Source organism: Labrus bergylta, chromosome 5 (assembly GCF_963930695.1).
Source record: "Labrus bergylta chromosome 5, fLabBer1.1, whole genome shotgun sequence".
Classification (NCBI taxonomy): Eukaryota; Metazoa; Chordata; class Actinopteri; order Labriformes; family Labridae; genus Labrus; species Labrus bergylta.
In genome coordinates, this window is record NC_089199.1 from 3,126,665 (window position 1) to 3,147,375 (window position 20,711).

General features: G+C 40.1%; 1 protein-coding gene across 1 annotated transcript in view; it reads left to right on the top strand.

Annotated features, from left to right (window-relative positions):
* The first annotated feature begins 18,102 nt into the window (after positions 1-18,102).
* The window catches only part of mapkapk2a (MAPK activated protein kinase 2a), a 38,488-nt gene continuing 35,879 nt past the window's right edge, over positions 18,103-20,711 (top strand). Inside the window, exon 1 of the mRNA XM_020634341.3 lies at positions 18,103-18,870. Within this exon, the coding sequence (XP_020489997.1) occupies positions 18,646-18,870 (225 nt within the window). The 5' untranslated portion in view covers positions 18,103-18,645. The remainder of the gene's footprint in view (positions 18,871-20,711) is intronic.

Sequence of the window (20,711 nt, forward strand, 5' to 3'; positions counted from 1 at the left end):
GGCAATGTGTCACGCTCATACTGCCTTGTTATTGTGCCTCTCCATAGAAGTTGTGAAAAATAGAGTGGACTGAAAAAAGCATCTAACATATAAGTGAGGATTTGTCGTTGCCAGGTCATATCATCATAGGTACACAGTTGGGAAGACACAATTTGCCTTTACTTACAACAACTCCACATTGTTACAACATCAGATATGAAATACTAATAATGCTCCAATAAGAAGATGTGTCACAGCAGGTGGAAACAGCTGATAACATTAATAATGGATATAGATTTATTTAACAGAGCTAATGAAGAAGCACTTACAGTACTCTGTATTACTGTTCATCTATATCTGCAGCTGCATCCACCCTGCTGTGGAACATCGCTCAAGAAAAAGTTTACTGGTAATTGAATTAATATTGATGAAAAAGTAAAAAATGTGCAAAATACTGATTTGACTATGAAACTTCAGAAAACATGCCGATTTAACATTTACTACAGAAACCCTGCATCTCCCAGAAAGTTAGAAAGTGTGATGTCTTATAAATAACACTTACAAAGACCTGTGTGTAAGACTGTCTTTTTGTTAAGAGAATGCCTTTCTGTTGGGTGTGAAGTGATGTCACTACAGCTGCAGGTGTTCACCGTCGTCATCCTAGGAATGTGTTCAATACGCTAGACACCTGGTGAAAGGTGTTCCTCTTGTTAGTTTTCCAAGCCTCTTCAAGTAGCCACCTCAAAATATGTTTCGTCTTTTGCTCCTGTCCTTCATACCAATTCAATTCAATTCAATTTATTTTGTATAGCATCAACTCATAACAAGTGTTATCTCAAGACACATACCACCGTCTGTGTCCTGTGTCTTATCTGTACGGCTAACAGAACAGATGTACTTCTGTATGGGAACAAAGCCAGAGATGAGAAGAGTCTCTCGGGTACTAACGATAGAAGACTGCTCGTCTCATGTAACGCGGATGATTCATGGATGTTTACACTCACAGGATTGTGCCTCCGGGGAAGACAAAGTCAGGTACTTACGCAACGGGTACAGAAACCGGTTGATCAACATCACCCTCAGTAGACGAGAGCGAGCGAGGGAGCAGGAGAGAGAGAGAGAAAAGGTGGTGTTGCGTATGTGTTGGGGAATTTTGGCCCAGGTGTTATGTGACAACTTCTGATGAAGAATGAAAGAAGACTCATGGTGAAATGACGCAGGTAATGTTTTTTTGTCATCAGACTGGGTTTGATTCACTCTTCCCTGTAGCATGTTTACTCACATTGGATCAGGTTTCACAAACAGGTAGACTTAAGAGAACACACAATCCTGTTTTGGTGAGCTTAATAGGATTTGGATTTTAAAGGCAAGTAATTGTTGTGCTTTCATTTTGGCGTAAGTCCATCACAAGCGACTAAGATTTCTCCTTGGCTTAATATACAGTCGTATATGAAATGTTACAATATGATACGAACAACGCTAAGAGACGATCCGAGACAAAATGAGACGAAACACAACCTGGGACGATACAATACAATACTTTATGATGACATAGGATACAAATAGGCCTACAATATGGCATGGCACAATATGACCTGGGGCCTGTTTCTGGAAGAAGGTTTAACAAAACACACACACATAGGCTAAATGTCCTCTCACCTTTATCCTGTTTAGTTTATAAATTAACCCTAATTAAATTAACATCTCCCGACATTAATGTAGCCTAGGCTCTAATTCCCTTCGGAGTAATGCAGCCCCTTCATACCGACTTAGAGACATGCCATGTTCAATAAAATAGTTTGTTTTATACACTGTAGTAGGCTATTGCCATCCTAACATATCATCATAAAACAACCTGGATTTTTATTCAGGCAACCGGTGAATCTTCACTAACACGGCGTGATACGGACTGAATGAAAGAATGAGGAAATGAAACAGCGTTTCTGGCTCTGAAAGAGGGAGGAGACTGAGAGAAACTCGGGGTCCATTGAAGAAAACCTGCTCCCGAACAGGTTAGGTTGACAGACTCAGTTACCATAGTAACTGACTCAGAGGTAAAGTAACCTCTCCCTCTGAAACGGGCTGGAGTTACCCCTCTTTCTCGGGTTTGAGTGACCTCCTCTTCTGAAACGGAATACCCAGAGTTTCCCTCATTTCAGGGTTAACTGACTCAGAGTTTACACAAAACCTTCTTTCAGAAACGGGCCCCTGATACAACACGACATGACACAACAGTACACAAGACTATACAATACGATACACAGCGTCATCCATAACAGGATGTATCTTCAAGTCAAATCATGAACACATTCATCTGTGCAGGTAGTAGCCCAATTCTTATAAATCAAAAACAATATAAACAAAACACATCTTCAGATCAACAAACAAGCAGAGTGCACACCAGTCTCAACCAGTAATTGCACATATTGCACATTAGCACCCTGCACATGTTCCATGTTCCCCTACAGCCCAAAACATTATTTAAAATAATATTTGAGTTATGCCGAATTGATTTTTTTAAATGGTTGTTACATTGGGGTATTTTTTTCTCTGTGATTGTTGTCAAAAAAAAGAACATATTCAACCAAAGATATAGTTGTCCTTTTGTGAACAACTCCCTCTCTAAACATGCCAATGACATTACACTGCGCTGTTTTCTAAATCTAAATGTCAGCGTGTCTTTCTCCTTCTTTTTCTATCAATTTAAGCAGATTAGGTCAATCCCATTAAGACACCAATCCAGTCACCTTCTGACCATATGGTGCACATGAAGCTCATACATCCCCAGCATCCTCTTCTATTCTTTAAACAGATGGTGTTTCCTTTCTCCCAAGTTGGAGTCCAAACCTTTCAGACCACACTGAGAATCTGTGACATGAGGGGAGGCAGAGCGATGACAGCTCTCTGAAGAACCTTGCAGCTTAAGAAATCTTGACCTTGTTTGTTGCTCAATGTTTGCAAAGTGTAAACATCTCTCTTTTTTTATCCACCTCTCCGTTCCCTCCATGAAGTTGTTTACATCTACATGTGGGTACCTGTGAATACTCTTAATGGTGAAACATGAGCTAGTATTAATATATGATAATATGAGGTCATGTAGAATGTAGCTTCTTACATAACAGGCTAATCAGGTTGTTTTGGTTCCATCCCTCCAGTTGTTTGAATATGTTTAGAGCCTAATACTAATCAAGCTGATCCATACTGATGTATCTTTTCAGAGGTTATGTGATAGTTACACTGGATAGCACAACCAACTCTGTTTTTATTCAAGAGAAAGGTCCTGAGAAAAGGATGGAAAGTGTGTAAATAACCAGGCCTTGTGTGCATACTTCCAACTCAGGTAAATACAAACCAAGTGGTTGAAGGCTGGATACAAAACAATGTCAATAATAAACAATCTTTACAACTGAAGCAAACCTTTCATTTGATATTTCATTTTTCTTTCATATTTGTTTTTCTTCTATATGATATGTATCTGTATATATTCTATATATTTTCTAACCATTTGATATATTCTACAAATGGTCTGTGTATTTTGTTTTTCTATATTGTAAAAATCTATTTATTCTTTATCTTCCTTTTTATTTCTTTATATGTTTTGTATATTCTGTGTATTTCTCTATATTCTATTATGTATTAATTATTTACACTATTTCATGTCCCCCCGTCTACACTTCTGCCTGTAAATTTTGGCATTTTTGTTTGGATTGGGATCTTGAAACACTGTGGCCAAATATTGGAACACTAGAAACATATGGTTAAAAACCTGTGAAATCAGCTGGTCCCTTGTTTTTGTCATGGGAACCTAGTATTTTGGCAGAAAACTTTTTAGGAAATGGAAGCCAAAGAAAACGGTCCTTTGAAGAATTTCCTGACAAAGGACTGCATTTTTGTAAAACTTTTAATTTAAGATATGCTAGGGTGTACTTAACTTGTACCACAAAGCCTTCTAAAGTGTCACTTAAAAGCATGCTAACTCAAACTTTGTACGTTTTGTCTTTTTTCACATTTTCATGTGACAGCAAACTTACTCAACCTGTATTTAGGGATTTGACAGACTGACTGATTTGACTAGGAAAACTAGAAGTATTTCCCAGAGGGCTGGAAGTGCTTAAGTATGTAGTCCTTATGATGTGTTTGTTTTTCACATATTTGCAAAGTTTAAAATCTTCATGTGGTGGGTTTTTTGTTCTGACTGGCTGGAGGAACGAGTGTTGTCTGGATTGAAGCTTAGATCAGAACAGTGACGCAGGGTCATCTGTACTTTACTCCTTTATTCATGCAAGCCTTTTTTCTTGGAACGGACAATACAGTCACACACACATACAACTATAAACACACACAGTTGTGGGTCACAGAGTGCAGACACACAGCAGAGCTATGTGTGTCGTCTGGCTTGGGTCCACTGGGACAGCTGAGGTACAAAACCAGGCAATGGAAGCAGCAGGAGAATGTAGCATTAGTCCCCACTGCTGCACCAACACACACACACACACACACACACACACACACACACACACACACACACACACACACACACACACACACACACACACACACACCAAAAAAGACAACACATGTCCCCACATGCACAAAAGCAGACCCCAGCACTCTGTTCCTTTCTCATCTGTACACAATGACACACACAGCTGAGCGAACACTAGTCACTCACATAAATGCACAGCTGAGCACATGTCTATACAGGCTGAACAGATGCAGATCGTTGGGAGAGGTGGGGTTGTGCTTCAGGGACATTTGCTCACCAAACCCACTGATCTACATACACAGACTGCAGTGAGCATTCTTTTTTTCAGAAGGTATTTTGCTCAGACCTTTAAATTCACCTCACTGGTCAAAACCTTGGCTGCCCATTTGATCCTACGGTTACTGTAGTCACAGCCCCACATTTAGGTTTTCAGTTTCCCTGTCTTGTTTACATGACCCAGAGGGGTCAAAGTTGGAGCTGGAATAGAGGATGACTCATCCCCTGTCTGCAGAGATGAATTCGACTGTCTGTTTTTCTATATGTGAGTGTCTGTCTGTGTGTGTGTGTGTGTGTGTGTGTGTGTGTGTGTGTGTATGTTTGCTGGTGTTTTTATGGTTGCATCTTTCCAGTTCTCTTATAGCCTCAAGGTAGCAGTTCTGCATAGCAACACTCTGTGAAGAAGCTCCAAGGGCACATCAGAGCTGTACAGGGGCTATGATCCATAGTCTGTGTTCTTCTTTTCAAATGTTCAAAATGAAAAGGCAGATGCATTACTTATCATAAAAGTCAACCGTATATGCTTATTATTGTTCAAAATATTGCATAATGGTAAAACATGAGCGTACCTGACTTTTTGTACGTTTTAATATCCTACTACCAAAACCCAAATCACTTTCCTATCCACAAAGCAACGCGACTAAATACATGTGATGCATCTGTTTTTTAATGCCTGAGTACTTTCTTTTCCCTTACCTTGTCTTGCCTTAAACTCTTCTTGTCAAGCATCCTATGTTGCCTATGTAAGATACAAAGATGTGGAGAAACGTATGATAATAACACAAATGTATTAATAGGATTAATACATAGAAATAAATTGATAAAAAGATAGCATCAGTCAACCAAATTGACTATGATCTCAGACCACATCAAACTACAGCAATTTGTAGAGGTCATAAAACATTGTTTAAAACCTTCCCACCTATTCCCCCACTTACAGAGGCATCTACAGTCAGGATGCTGATGTCACGATCTCTCTGTTGCTGGGTAAATGGGATATTTATGGTTGGTTTCAGCTTTCAAGAAGAAATAGGAACAACCTTTAGCAGGGGAATTTTGGACTTTGGGTGCCAGTAATATGTTGAAGTGAACCTCCTTGTTGCTAAGCTAGCTTTAGTTTTTTGCTTGTTGTTGAGGCTCAGGTAAATGGTAATGGTAAATGGCTTATATAGCGCTTTTCTAGTCTTCCAGCTACTCAAAGACACTTTTACACCACATGTCACGCCCACCCTTTCACACACTGATGGTAGTGATCGCTATCATCCATCAGAAGTAACTAATCCATTCATACACCGCCACTGAAGCAGCGGGAGCAATTCGGGGTAAAGTGTCGTGCTCAAGGACACATCGGACATGTTACTCAGCTGTGGCTCAAACCCTTGACCTTCCGGTTGAGAGGCAACGACTCTACCAACTGAGCCCCTGCCGCCCAGGTCCATTGTACCATATTCTCTCAGAAGCTATTTTTCTCTGACCTGTTGCTTAGAGTGGGAAAGCTAAATCTTTTATGATGTCATACTATGTTTCAGATATGAAATTTGCAAACACACCAACATAGGGAACCTTTCAATGTTATCATTTCACAACAAACAAATTTAGGCTTAAAAACCAAGCGGCGACCTCCCGTGTCTAAAGATGAAGCCGATACGGAAGTGCAAAATCCTGCAGTTCTTCAAGGGTCCGCTTGAGGCTGGAAGTCACACACAACATTAAAAAAGACAGTTTTGACAGCAGAAATTGACATGTTTACAGCCCAATACAAACCAAACAATTGATTGTATAAACGATACCAGTTATCCATATTAAGGCACATAGCTGACCTGATTGACAGGCGGGCGCAATGTAACAGTAGCATGGCTGCTGCTGCCGATGAGCCTCCAGAGCCCCCCTGCAGTAACAGATGAATGACGTCACTCAGGCTTCATCCATTAATATTTACAGTCTATGTGAAAAAGCCCTCCACAGTTAGATGTCAGCCAATGTTAATTATATACTAATTCCTTTCCAATATTACTATTTGATAGTTTTACAAGATACAATTGGAAAGGTGTTCCTAGCTAACAGTAATGTTTGCTAGTTGAATGCTAATGTTAGCTGTTGTGGAAGCTAGTATAGCTAATGAGCTGCCTTAACAAAATACGTATTAACTCTTTCAGACAGCCAAGCTTACGTTAGTTTTGGCTTACAACATTTTAAGCCACAAGAATGTAGTCATTTTCCATCATTTCATATAAAGCTGCCAGCATACTGATGGGTGATCATAAGTTGCTGTATCCTAGCATTTGATGGTCGCACTCTGAGTGTGACATAAGACGACCATTTCCACTGAGTAAATATGGTGGATTGAGGTAATGTGAGAGCTAAAGTAAAAAGAAGAAAAATTCCATACAAATGCCTGGTATATAACCTGTCCCTCCTTGTGTGTGTGCTGTTTGAGTGTGTGTTTGTATCAGTGTCAACACAGAGTCATCAGTTTCTGTCACATGCTTCATCTTGTTGTTACCTTTCCTGAAACTGCCTTCCAAGTATAAAATTGAAAAGCGGACAGTGTGGTTATAGAATAAGAAGGAAGAATTCTGGGAAATTGCTATTTGTTTTTGTTACTGCTGGTCAGCTTTAACACAATTTAGCGGGCCCCAGTCAGGCCATCTGTACTTTGAGTGCTCTCATAACAGCCAGCATTTCACAGTAGTGGGTACTTAGTAAGTCAGTTCAATGGTGATTACAGTTAATCTGGTTTGGATATGACACGCTGCATTACTGTGAAAAAGGGACAAAGGGGCCATTTAAATGTTCCCTGAAGAATTTTAACAGTACATTATATGGAAATGTTTGCAGGACAGTATGGCACCAGTAGCCCCACAGAAGATGTCTATATTTATGTTTATATGTTTGTGTGTGTGTGTGTGTGTGTGTGTGTGTGTGTGTGTGTGTGTGTGTGTGGGCACTGGCCTCATTCTCTCCTATGTCCTCTGACTCTCATCCATCCTTCTCGTCTTTGTAGCAGCTGCTGGGTCAATTGTAGTCCTAAGTGCTTTTTCCATGGCAGAGCTTGGAGTGCCAGTTTCCGTCTGCTTCTGACAGGAAACCAAGTGACCCACTGAGGAGGGGAGGGGAGAGGAGAGGAGCTGAGACAGGTTTCCTCTTGCAGCCAAAATCATGCTCACACTTTGTAGTTGATTCATTTTTTTTATATCCCTTTCTGTCTGGCTCTCTGTCTGACACCCACACAAACTGTGAGAGAGACTGAGGAAATGTTTGAATACAGCCCATTAGCTGGGCATCAATAATTTAGTTATTCTGCACTGCGTTAATGTCTATATTTCACTGGTGGCTGAACACAGAAGCGTTGCTAAATTAAGACCTGGAGCACTTTGTAATCAGCGCATTACTGAGAACTGAACATGGAAAAAATATCTTGGAAGTTATTATGTCTAGTTAGTAGAAGTCTGCAACCAGCTAGCTTTTTCCACATTTATGTGACCCCACAAAACAGCCTGTCATATACATTCATGAAATGTTACCTTTGGTCACAGCCAAGCTAGCTTGTTTCAGTCCTTATGCTAAGCTAAGCTTATTTGTGTAACATATAAAGAGAGAAGCGCCTGGTGTGCATCCTCACAAAGCTATTTAACCATATACTGGATTCAAGGGCATTGGGCAAGTGTGTATTAGCTAAGGGAACTATGCTTTACTTATTTATGAGTTGACGCTATACAAATAAAAATTGATTGATTGATTGATTGATTTATGATGGTTGCATCATGCATACAGTCAATGTCAGAGGTAAGACTTGAATGCGACACAAACACACTTACGCATGAACACATATGCACAAAAAAAAACCTAAAAACAAACAAACAGTGCGAGGTCCGCTGGCTTGCACAGTGGCAGACTACCCTTCGAGAGTGCATTAAGTTGTGAGTTCAAGAGTTCAGGGCTTAATGTTACTAATCCTGTCTTAGGTGAAATGCACACTGGGAACGTGATGCAGGCGGTGCTGTTGTGTATTTACTGTATGGGCAGTATAGACCGGTCTATTATGACTTGTATTTATGTCCCATATGATAAAATGACACAGGATCATGCCTTCTATATTGTAGAACAGGTGTTTGTGCTGTATATCACGTGGACATACTGTATATGTATGTCAGGAGTGGAATAGTATAGGCAGAAGACGTGATAGGACACAGCATTGGTAGAGGGGAATATATGTTTGAACAGAGCTCCAGGAATGGAAATCCACACCGGTTGGGCATGCTGGTCTGTGGGTCATACAACCGTACAAGGGCATAGTGGAGGCAGTGGACCGTCACAGCAGCCCTGCACATGTACACACATCTATGTGGGTGTGTGTGCAATGGTGCATCTGTGGCGGGTGGGTGGGTTGGGGGGGGGGGGGGGGAAGTGACCGGGTGGTAGTGCCAGCTGGGCAGCTTAAAAATAGTGAGGAGTGGAGCATTGCAACTACATGGGACTCTAGGAACACATGACCAACCGTCCAATTGTAATTCACAGTGGATTTCATCTCCCCGCTTTGTGATGGCGGACGACACCAGGGAGAGGATGATTAAACTTAGTTTAAGTTGTCTTATGGAGCCCTGATCTGAGCCGTCTGGCAAAGAGATCACTCTATTTGCAGCTTGGGGGATAAAATGAAAGGTGTGCCAGGTACGGATGTGTTACAGGCATCACAGGGTTTGGTAAATTGAGGAGTCTAGCTTCTCAGGCAAAGTGAGCCGAACAGACATGCAGGGGCAGTGGGGCAGTAGGCTGAGAGAAGGAGGTGAAACGTGATGGGGATCAGACTGCTAGGATTAAAGAGTACTGAACTGACCTCTGCTAATGCACTGAAGAGAGGGAAGGGATAAAGAAACCAAGGGGAGGGCCACAGGAACAGCTGCTCATTAAGGAAAAACCAGGACCCTAATGCAGCCCCACAACATATATAGATTAACTGATACATCGTAATATGCGTACAAACGCTAATATGTACACGTACAACATGAATGAACATAGAGTACTACACTGATTTCAATTGGAAGATAATCTAGTGCACAAAGTGGCTCTTTCACCTCTTGTAATCTCAGTTTGGATTAAAATGGATTATTGGATTACAGGCCTGAGAGGAGGAGACAGACAGACAGAAACAAAAAATATGGATTGCCTACACTTGGAAAACATAGGAACAATGTACAACTATAGGCTATTTGATTACAGTGAAACGATACATTTTCATTATTAATATGAATATAACTCTTACATTTTATTTCAATTACCACCAACAAAGAATGACCATCCATGTAGACATGTTATTGACTCTATTTACTTTGGGAAAAGTCATGCCAATTCAAGACATTTAACCTAGTTTCCACTCCACTTTTGAAGTTTTGGGGTTCTCATGGTTCCATTTCAAGAAAGAGATTAACATTTTGGGGAGTGTGCTTATTTGTTTCTGAACCCTTTAGGTCATGGCCCAGTATCAAAACGCTCACTGAAGAGCCTTCCACTAACATCTGGTTCCAGGTGAGGTTACCTGGCATGATGTTGTAGCTCCCACTTGGTTCATCAAGGATGTTAGTCTTAGACCCCTTGCTTCCTTGGCGTCTTTCCTTTAAGGTTGTGGAGACTCCTGGGCATATCCAAAATACACTCAAAGGATTACATTTCTGATCCGCCCTGGCAATGTGTCAACATCCCCGAGGAGGAAAACATCCCTGGGGAATAACCTGATCCCTCAGGAACTATACCCACACATAGTGCCCGTTAGAGTCAAGAAACCTTTCTTACCAGTTGAGTTTTGGCACCAACGCAAAAAGATGTAAGTTTGGGTTCAAATAATTAATAATGGAAATGTGTGCTGGATGAACAGAAGACCATGTTGTGTAGCTTCAAAGCTTAGCTAACTGGCTAAGCACTATACAGACTCATATTTAGTAATGGACAAGATAGTATCAATTATTGGCGTCAATTTGTTTTATAACTCAAGAGACGAAACCATTTTTCATAGCAGGATGTCAAACAGCTGTTCTGTTTAGACTAGACAGTTGAAGAGGGGCAAGAAGTTTATTTCAGTTTTAACACTCAGACACAGGAATCTGAAGATACGTAAATACACAAGTGTAGGTCCATTGTAATCTTTATGTTTATTTATCAAGGACAAACAGGTCAGTTGCAGAAAGTATATGCATGCACACAGTTTACTATTCACTATACACACTGAATAAATGGCATCTTACAGGACCAATCATATTCTATCGAAGAAGCCCTTTTGGTTTTTTATGTGTTTGTTGCAGAGTGAAAAACAGACCCACTCAGGTGCTTAAGAGTGAGCATGAGTATGCATCTCCTTTGACTGTATCGGTGGCTTGGAGTGAATCATGGAAAGAAAAATAAGCGTGACATTGTTGTGTCTGAGAGGAAGTTAGTGTTGTACCAAAGCAGCAATAACTGCAGAGACTCACTCTGTGTGGGAGAACTGGAGCATCCTCCGTCCTCATGTCACTGGGTCAGCAGAATCAGAGCTGTGTGTGTGTGTGTGTGTGTGCGCGCGAATGTGAGAACGAAACCATAGAGCTAAAAGTATGTGAAAAAGAGAAGTGTGCATGTGTAATCTGTGTGTGGTTGTTTGTTAGTGGGGTGGAAACGAAATTAGGGCATTCTTTACAGCTGAGCACGGCAGAAGACAAGTTGGCAGCAGAAGTAGGCTATATAATCGGCCCCTGTCATCAAACGGTCTCTTGTTTATTGGGGGGCAAGAGGGGGAACAGGAATGTCCATGTGACCAAAACGTGAGAGCAATGGCTCACGCGGGAGCTAACCTGTTGTCCCACTAACCTCAAAAGAAAAAAAGACTTAACCCTCAGCAGGTTATTCACACTCTCGTTGCACAACTTATTCATTTTATTTTGAAAGTTTGTCTTATTTTTTGCGTGAATTCCACCCTTCCCCCCTACCTCTTTGTTTTCTCTTTCAGCTATACCCAAAACTTTTTACAGCTCCACAACAGGTCTGGATTCAGTTTGTAAAAATCCATCATACCCAACAAATGAGGGCCCTCGTACCTCTACAGGGACCTGTGTTGTTCAGGGCTCTGAACAAAGATGAAAGGGGGGATTCCAGTGTTGGTCACATGCTCCCTGCAGGCCTATACAGAAAGACCAATCGGTTTCATGGATGAAGAGAGAGACGTATGGTTTCCTTTGTTTGGATGCATGTGTAGGTTACTATAGCATTGTACAGCTCTTCTGTAAAAGGCAACCTGTGCCTGACACGTGCCTTTTCATGTTTGGTTGCACATGTACAGGTGTGCATGAGAGAATATTACAACTTTTTTGGTTTTAGATACTTCTTGAGTGCGATACCCATTAGGTAAAAGCTGCAGAGAAAAATAATGTGAATGAAACACGAGTAAACTCATACTTAAATATGTATGAGCTTTATTAATAAATTATAATCAACAGACTCCTGCAGCACACTGTAATAAACTCCAGAAGTTTTTAGTACACTTCCACCTCCAGGGTTTCTGTGTTGCAGAGCTGAGATTGAAATCCCCTTGCACCCTTTGTATCCTTCGATCAATGCGTCGCCTTGGAGCTGATTATGTCTGTGACTCCTCATCAGTGGGGTTTTTATGTCCTTCTGCATGTGTGTGAAAACAAGAAAACGAGAGAGAAGGAGATCAGCCACTGGCGTTCAGAGCTGAAGTTGCTAAGGGGATTTACATCCATCTCCAATGCAACCAGAATGGGGGAAAACACCTCTCCTCTTGTCTCCTTGGAGAGTTTTATCATGCTTCACTGGATTGAAACAGGCCTCGAGCGAATCACGACGCAAATAGACAGACTAGTAAACAGGCTGACAGGCTGAGAGACAAAGTTTCTGCAGTCTCTCTTTTTAATGATAAGGGCAATGTGTAAACAAATGGTGGTCGAGGGGTGCAGATAAATTGGGCTAAACTGATATCATGCGCAAATTTGGGTTCACTGTGCTGTATAAATAAATTGGAGTGAGATGGAGAGATAAAGAGAAAAGAGCAAGAGTGACTGAGTGATAATTCAAGGGGATCATACTGGGGTGTGTATGTCTGCGTGCATCAGAGGGGTTAGCAGGTTCAACAGTTCCCATGTTGGGGGGAGGCTTGTGAGCACTCAGGTGCTAGAATTCTATATCAGAGCCAATGCTGACCGTGGGTCTATATCAAGAGCCGGCTAAAGTTTCAGCCCCCAGGCGGCCATGGAGGATTATTCCGACAAAGACAGGTTCTGGCCAGCCTGAAAATAACTGATCCAAAGTTGCTCCGACTTTTCGCACACTAATGAAGAACGGGGGGGGGGAGGTAGGGTTGGAGGGGAGATGCACCTCTTGCCCCTGAGATTTCCTTCCTGTGAGGATGTTAAAAGCAGTCCTGTGAAAGAAGAGAGAGTGTTGGGGGAGCATTCTGGGAAGGAGCAGGAGAACAGGGAAAATGTCAACATGGCAGATTACACAGCTCTGTGCACAGGCCGTGCATTCTTGACGCTTGTACAGAAGGACAAACTTTGGGACACCACACCGTCTGGGGAATAACCCAGACAAAAAATCCTCCATGTTCAGTTCAATGTGAGCTTTCTCTGGCAATGAGTAAAAGTGGGAGCCGTGATACTTTCCCCAGAGAGAACACTGTAATGAACAGGTCGTCCTGGGTGTCAGAAGAAGAGCTATAAGTGAGCCTGCAGCTATGCAAAGTGACTGTAACTCTGTAACTTGTGTTAATTTATCAGCACAAAACTGTCAAAGCTCAGGTTCCAGCCTCCTCCCCTACACATATAGTCTATTTAGTGTGATTGTGTGTGTGTGTGTCAAGGTGTTTTAAAAAAAGGTCTACTCTGGGACATGTGACGTGTGTCTCTTACATAACTGAAGACAATAACAGTGAAATGTATCTGAGTGGAAATTAGTCTTCAGGACCATATCGTTTCTTCAGTGTTCTGCCAGCTAACAGGCTATGGGTTGTCGAGCTTGGGAATCTTATATAACACCATTAAAGAATATAATTCAATCAGTAAACAATGAATTATTGCCCTCAAACTTTCAGGCAGATGTAATTTGAGGCAAATGCTCCTCTTGAATGATCATGAAGTTAGGTGAAGACTTGCACAGTTCTTAACGGGTAATCAGATCATACCTGGTTATGTGAATGCTGAGCATTATTAGCAAAAAAAAGAGGTATAATGTGTATTGTCATGGGCAAACTGTATCAAAGATATCTTTTGTGCTGACCAGATTAATTCTGGTTTAAGCTGCCAAACTTTTACAGTATTTCAGGAATAGTTGTGAGGCAGCTCACGAGTTGTTGCTGAAACAATATTTCTAACTAAATTGGAAACAATTCCTGACAGTGCAACCCGCAATCATACATTATATATCAGAGGTCTGCAGTTACGAAAGGAGCATTCCACTAATTTTACACATCAAGAACAGTTTACCCCGTGGTGGAAAGCTCTGTTTATCTGGTTGAAAGCAATGTTGGTCTAGGAGGAACTTCATAAAGTCAGCTTTCTCTTACAGACAGTCGGATTTCAGGATGTTTTGGGACCAATACTATAGAAAAAAAAGTCAACATATCTCTTCCTTCACATTAATTGTTCTTAAATATGAAATCTAAAATGAACGTTGATGATGTATAATAACCAATGAAACAAATCAAGATAAAGTGTTACATAACACCTGTGCATGTGAGCGGGTTCCCTCCTGGTACTTTGGCTTCCTCCTGTCCAAAGACATGTTTGTTTGGTTAATTGGTGACACTGAATTGCCCGTGAGAAATAGAGTCAGGGAAAGTGTAACATAGTGAGTTCTAAAAGTTAGAAAAGAAGACTGGAAAAAAAGACATTTACATGAAAAATGGACGGACTCTCAAATGTTCATTTATCCTATAGCCAGTTTACAACAGTTTATGCCTGGTAGGAACAAGACACTCCGATCTGCTCTGTAGTCACCTGAGCTCTGGGCCAGTCTCCCCACTTCAACTCATTCCCTCATCTGCCACTTACCTCACTTATCCGTTTTTTTCCCTCTGCCAGTCAATTTTACAGCGTATCCTAGCAACAAGCCTGTTACCTGGTTTATAGCTCCCTGCCATGAGTACCAAACTGGTAATCCTGTAAGCCTTTTGTAAATACGTTGTTGATCTACTACACTATTTCTGCGTCATTTATCTTTAATTGGGTCAAATCTTGTTGTCCTGACCACGCCTATGTGATGCATATTACACCAAGTTTAGTCATTTAAAACGTAGTCACCAATAAAGGATGATATTGAGTACAGAGAGTGTTCTCATTGGTGGAAGTGGAGTTGAGGAGCGTGATTTTGGCCAGTTGGCCCCTCAATCCTATTTACACATTTGATTTATTTGTATGGCCTTTGAAGCAAAGTAGATTTGGAAAATATCACAAAACACATTTATTGTCATTGTTGTGGGAATTCTTGAAACATTTATGTGTTCTCAAGTGCAATTTCAGATGCTGTAGCTGAAGCCCTTTAAATCCAATGTGATTAAGGAAAGCTGAATACAAATTAATGGAGGTTAGCTGAAAATAAACTCAAACACGGCTTTAAGTAAATTGTTGAGAAATGAGGGTGGAAGATATTTTCTACTCTTTCAACATTCAGCTGGCAACAGCTTGACTCACATGACTGAGATATTAACTAACATACTGAGGCATTCAACAATAAACGCTTTAAACCAATGAAGCAGTAGAGTTTGATCATCACATTTCTCAGGGCTGAGAATATTTTCAATCTGAGTCACCTGAGTGACTGAAATTAAGCGTTGGAGTGTTTTCCAGGAGGACAATTACATTTTAGCTCAGTGTCAGGTAAAAAAAAAAACAGTACCATGTTTAAAATAACCCCCATTTGTTTTACATTCTGGTGATTATGTTCTTGTTCTTGTTCTTGTTCTTGTCTTGAGTGGCTTACCCTGCTAATCTTTTTCACGCATGTTCAATAATTTAAATGAAACCACTGTGTTGAGTTACTCTATTCTTATAAAAAAAACCTAGTCTACCCTGCCATCTAGTGGTTACACAAGGGGCTGCACTGAAGTAGCCATTGGCCAAGAAAAGAGGAACAACGTGATGAAAAGAATTAACAACCAAAATATCTGATTTGTAGGCATATTTCCCTTAGAAAAGTCAATAATGGAGGAGGAAGAAATTATGAAATAATTGGGATGCAGGGTATCTTAGGATGTTTCTTATATTTTTTTAAATTCTCTTCACTTTCCTGAAAACAATTAATAAACCAAAAGTCCTAAAATAAAAAGGAGAAAACAGGTCAGTTCATTATTTACATTGAGAGTTTATTTCCCTCAACATTGTTTTTTGGGAGGCAGAGCACATTCATGATTCTGGGAGGCCTGTTATTTTTTTTCGTTTTATAAACTTTCATCAGCTAGCTTCTCTTTCTGTAGCTTTCCTGAGTTGTACCCCAACTTGACTTTTTAAATCATCCACAAAAATCCTTTAGTGAATCGATTTTGTTCCCAGCCATATGATCATATTGTTAATTCTTTTTTTTTAAATCGTGTTTTTATTTGTCATTGCAAAGATAGGATGCAAGGTTTTCCTGCATATAAAATGACATGATGGCTGTCTAATTTGATAAGCATGTAGAAAACAGAAAAATACATTGTAAGGTTCTTAACTAGGCCTAACTGTTGTCAAAAGCCAACATTCAGTGTTTGTGCTCCATCTGCTGGTTTTATGTTTTTTCATTTGAATGATTACAAATAATTTTTCATCTTGTCGGAAGACACAGCAATCAAATTCAGAACATAAATATGTGATATCTTTTGATTTACAGTCATGAGTAAATTTGGCTTTTCCATAGGCTAAATTTTTTAAATATCTGTGATAAAAACAGCACTATAGACACTATAGCAGCTAAATAACGAGGAACTATGCCATTGAAACATTATTGTTTTTTATATCTATTGTGAAATTTTAATTTATTCACAACAGCCATTCTTTCCACTGCTTACATGACAGATTAATGCTGAGCTTATTGTTAGTTGGGTAGCCTTCCATGTTTTCCATACTATTCAAAAGTAGTTGGTAAAGTTACACAATTGAAAATACATTCCCTTCAGGTCAGGGCCAAGGTTATCATCAAGAACAAAAACAAGATACGACTTGTTGGAAGTGAATTGAGGAATGGAAATTAAATATAAGAAACTCAAATAAAACAAGTGTTTTAAAAAAAAAAAACAATAACTAAAACTGTATTGAGTGTTTGCAAAACTAACTAAATTTAAAGGTGCACTATGGAGTTTTGGTGGTGAAATGTAAAAGTTGGAGAAGTGAAAAAATGATATGCTATATTTTCTGAAGTGAAAACACAAACTTTACTCAAAGAAAAAAAGGGTCCCTGAACACTGTTTAGAGCTTAAAAACTACAAGGAGAGATACGGTTTTACTGTTGCGGGCCCATCACCATAACTTCTCACATATCATTTTATCTTCAAACTGTGTTCCAGGGACCACATTTTCCTCTGAGGACAGTTTGTGTATAGAGTTATGAACATATACCACATAATCTGTACACTTCTCCAACTTTAAAATGTCTCTACCAAAACTACATAGTGCACCTTTAAATTAAATTAAAGATAAAATGTCCTTCATTTTTCATCTTTGACACAACCATACTGACTGACACGTGCTTTGAGGTTTGTCTCAGGTGCAGAGAATAAAGTTTTGTGTTTATGCAGGGGTGGCATCATGAAGTTTGTGTGCACAAAATTGTATGATGTTTAGGCCTACTTTCTCTGGCCCTCTTGGGTCACGACCCTGGCAAGTATCCCATTGGCCTATGACAATTAAGAAATAAAACGTAAGACTAAAACTAATAAAAACTAAACAAAAACCAAGCATTTTCATAAATTAATATCTAAACCTAACTAACAAACTAACAATAAAAACTATATAAAAAAAAAACAAACTATTATAACATTGCAGGGCCATAGGGCAATTTCAGACATATCCTAGATAAGATAAACAGTGCTGAAAAATTCATAGCTGGTCTATCTAACCTTCAGGTAACCCGCTGGGTCTATTTCTGCTCAAGCCTGTCAAAACAATGCGAGAGGATATTCAGAATGGCAGAGGGTTATTAATATGCTTTCTTCAGTGACCTTTCTCAAACCATGTAGGACATACAAGATTAATAGATATACAAGTTGTCGAAAATGAAATTGTATTGCTTACTTTACAGTGTATTGCGGTTATTTTGGTTCATGTGTCCCTTCAGTTTGAACTGTTGCGTAAAGTCGCTCTTCTCCTTTAAGCGCAGAAAAACCCCGGCCATGACGTCAGCAGTAAAACCTGCTCCTCCTGGGTGTCTGTCCGTCGGAAAGTGAAGTGTGTTTGGCGTGCTAGTGGTCTCGGAGTTTCTCTTCCTCTGTTTGTCTGTCCTTCGCTACGTGTTTGTGTTCGTTTTCTTAACTTCAGTCGCAAAGGTTACTAGTTATTAATTGAGACAAAATAGTCCCTTAGCCGATTTATGGGACGTTTTAGAAAAGTTCCTGAAGTGCTCTTTGAGGAACCGGTGGACGGCGGACCGTTGCGGAGATGGATAAGCTAACCGATAGCTGAGTTGTGTTAGCCGAGAACCACAGGTCAAGAATAGGTTCAAGCTAGCATGCTAACACCGAGCTAACTTAGCATTTTATCGACTAACCGAGGGACTTTGTTGACCTGTAACGTCATCTCTACGAACGGGTTTTATCTCGGGCCTGGCTTCTACACAGTTTGTCCCAGGCCAGCTAACCCAGGAAGACTCGGTGTGTTTCTAAAAGGGAAAAGGAGGCAGTGAAGTTTTGTTTGAGAGGCGGCTGCTCGTCTCTCAGCCCCCAGACCGAGAGCATGCTGTCCAACGCACAGAACCAGCCAGTGTTTCCAAACCCGGCCGGGCAGCAGCAGAACCCTCCGGGCCAGTTCCTCCCCTTTCACGCCAGACCCAGCTTACAGATCAAGAAGAACGCCATAACAGATGAATACAAGGTGACCAGCCAGGTGCTGGGGCTGGGTATCAATGGCAAGGTGCTTGAAATCTTCCAGAAGAAGACAGGAGACAAATATGCGCTGAAGGTAGGTTATATGTGGTGTGAAAAACTAGAAACCGGTATACATTTGAGGAATATGACCCCCCCCCCCCCCCCCCCCCTAGTTGTTTTTAAAGACTATAGAATAGAATAGAATTAGTTTATTGATCCCAAACTGGGATATTGTGGCGTTACAGCAGCAGGTTGTCCAAACACACGAGTAAAAACACAATATTAGCAAATCTAAACACAACACAATATAATATTAAATACAAAGTAAATAAGCACTAAAAATATAAAAACTAAGAATGGGAATATATACAACCAGGATTTAACTAAGCATTACTAGTCTTAAATGGGAAGATTAAATATGGAAGATTAAATGTAAATGTGCAAAAACAGAGTTGTAAATTGACAGTATTGACATAAGTGAATAACACTGGAAACGAAGTGTCCGCTCCAACTGATGGTGACTGAAGCTGTCACCATCAGTTCAGCCTACACAACTTTGATAGTAATGTAAATAACAAGTTGTGAAGCTGAGTTGACTTAAGTTTACAGAGATCGATTCTGATTTTTGTCTTTCATTGACGGTGTAATGTGATGAAAATTGAATGGCCTAAAGTTAACATTTGTGGGTGCTGGTAGCACAAAAGAAGCGACATGAAGACATCATATATAGCTTAAGTTTCGCAAAATGGCATATGTCCCTTTTTAGATGTGATATTTTGAAGATTGGCTGATTGATTGATAAATACAGAAACACAAGAATGTATGATTTGTCATTTTTTGCTCTGTGAGTCCCACAGGTATTTCAACCCCTCATAGCATAATGAAAGTGATTTCTCATATTGGACACTGAGAAATATTCTGTAGTATTTGATATGGGAACGCAGAATACATTTTTTTTTTTTTTTACAGGTACACATTTTTTCAGCTGGCATCCAACCCCTTATCTTTTGAAGGGGGGTGGGACACATTTTCTCAATCTACTCATGAATGTTTCAGCATTGTGTAATTGTTTCATGTGTCATCCACATCCACCATTTTGTTTGATAGGATCAAGCTGAGATAAGAAAATCTGTTTTGGTACTTTTGGATTTAAATTTAAGCTACTTATTTGTATTCTGTAGGCTAATAAACGTTTAGTACAGGTTGTAAAGTGACTCTGCAGTTTAAGAAAGTCTCCTAAAAATCAGCATAGGTCAATGATTGATAAAGGGTAAACATCACAACAGCTATTCACACATGACCTAAACACAACCCAGTGAGACACAACTACTGTGAGCTATTTGATTTTTCATTCATTGTTTACGAAGGGTTCGTATAGTGTAAAGTTTGTTGAAATAAGTTTTGCTCTAAAAATTCCCCGTATGAATAACAGCCTGTGAACATCCTGTGTGGTGGTTCAAACTTAACTGCACTCTTACTAACTGGGTCAAAGCTTACTTCACCCGTGTGAGGCAAAATTAAACATTTACACACACAGCTGTAACCTGTTTTACATTGGATCATGATAAGTCAGGGGTTTGTATGTTGGCCATCCTTGTATAGCTGTGCATGTCACATTACACTATGTATTAGATTGTTGTGCTTTGGCCAGTGACTCCAGGCTAGAATATACAAGAGCAGAAATGTGGTAGTGTGCTCACTGAACTAAACAGACATTTAATTGCTCCCGCTTCATAATTGTGGTACTTTACTTTTTCAAATTTTACAAGCAGCATATCAGCCGTCTCTGTCTCTCTCTGTCTGTAACCTTTTTCATACTGCGTTTGTGCAAAAGTGTTGTAATAACAATAACAATAAAACCCTTTCACACATACGGAAATCTCCTGAAAAACTCTGGAGATTTGGCTACCCGGAGGTTCTTTAGGCTATGTGTGA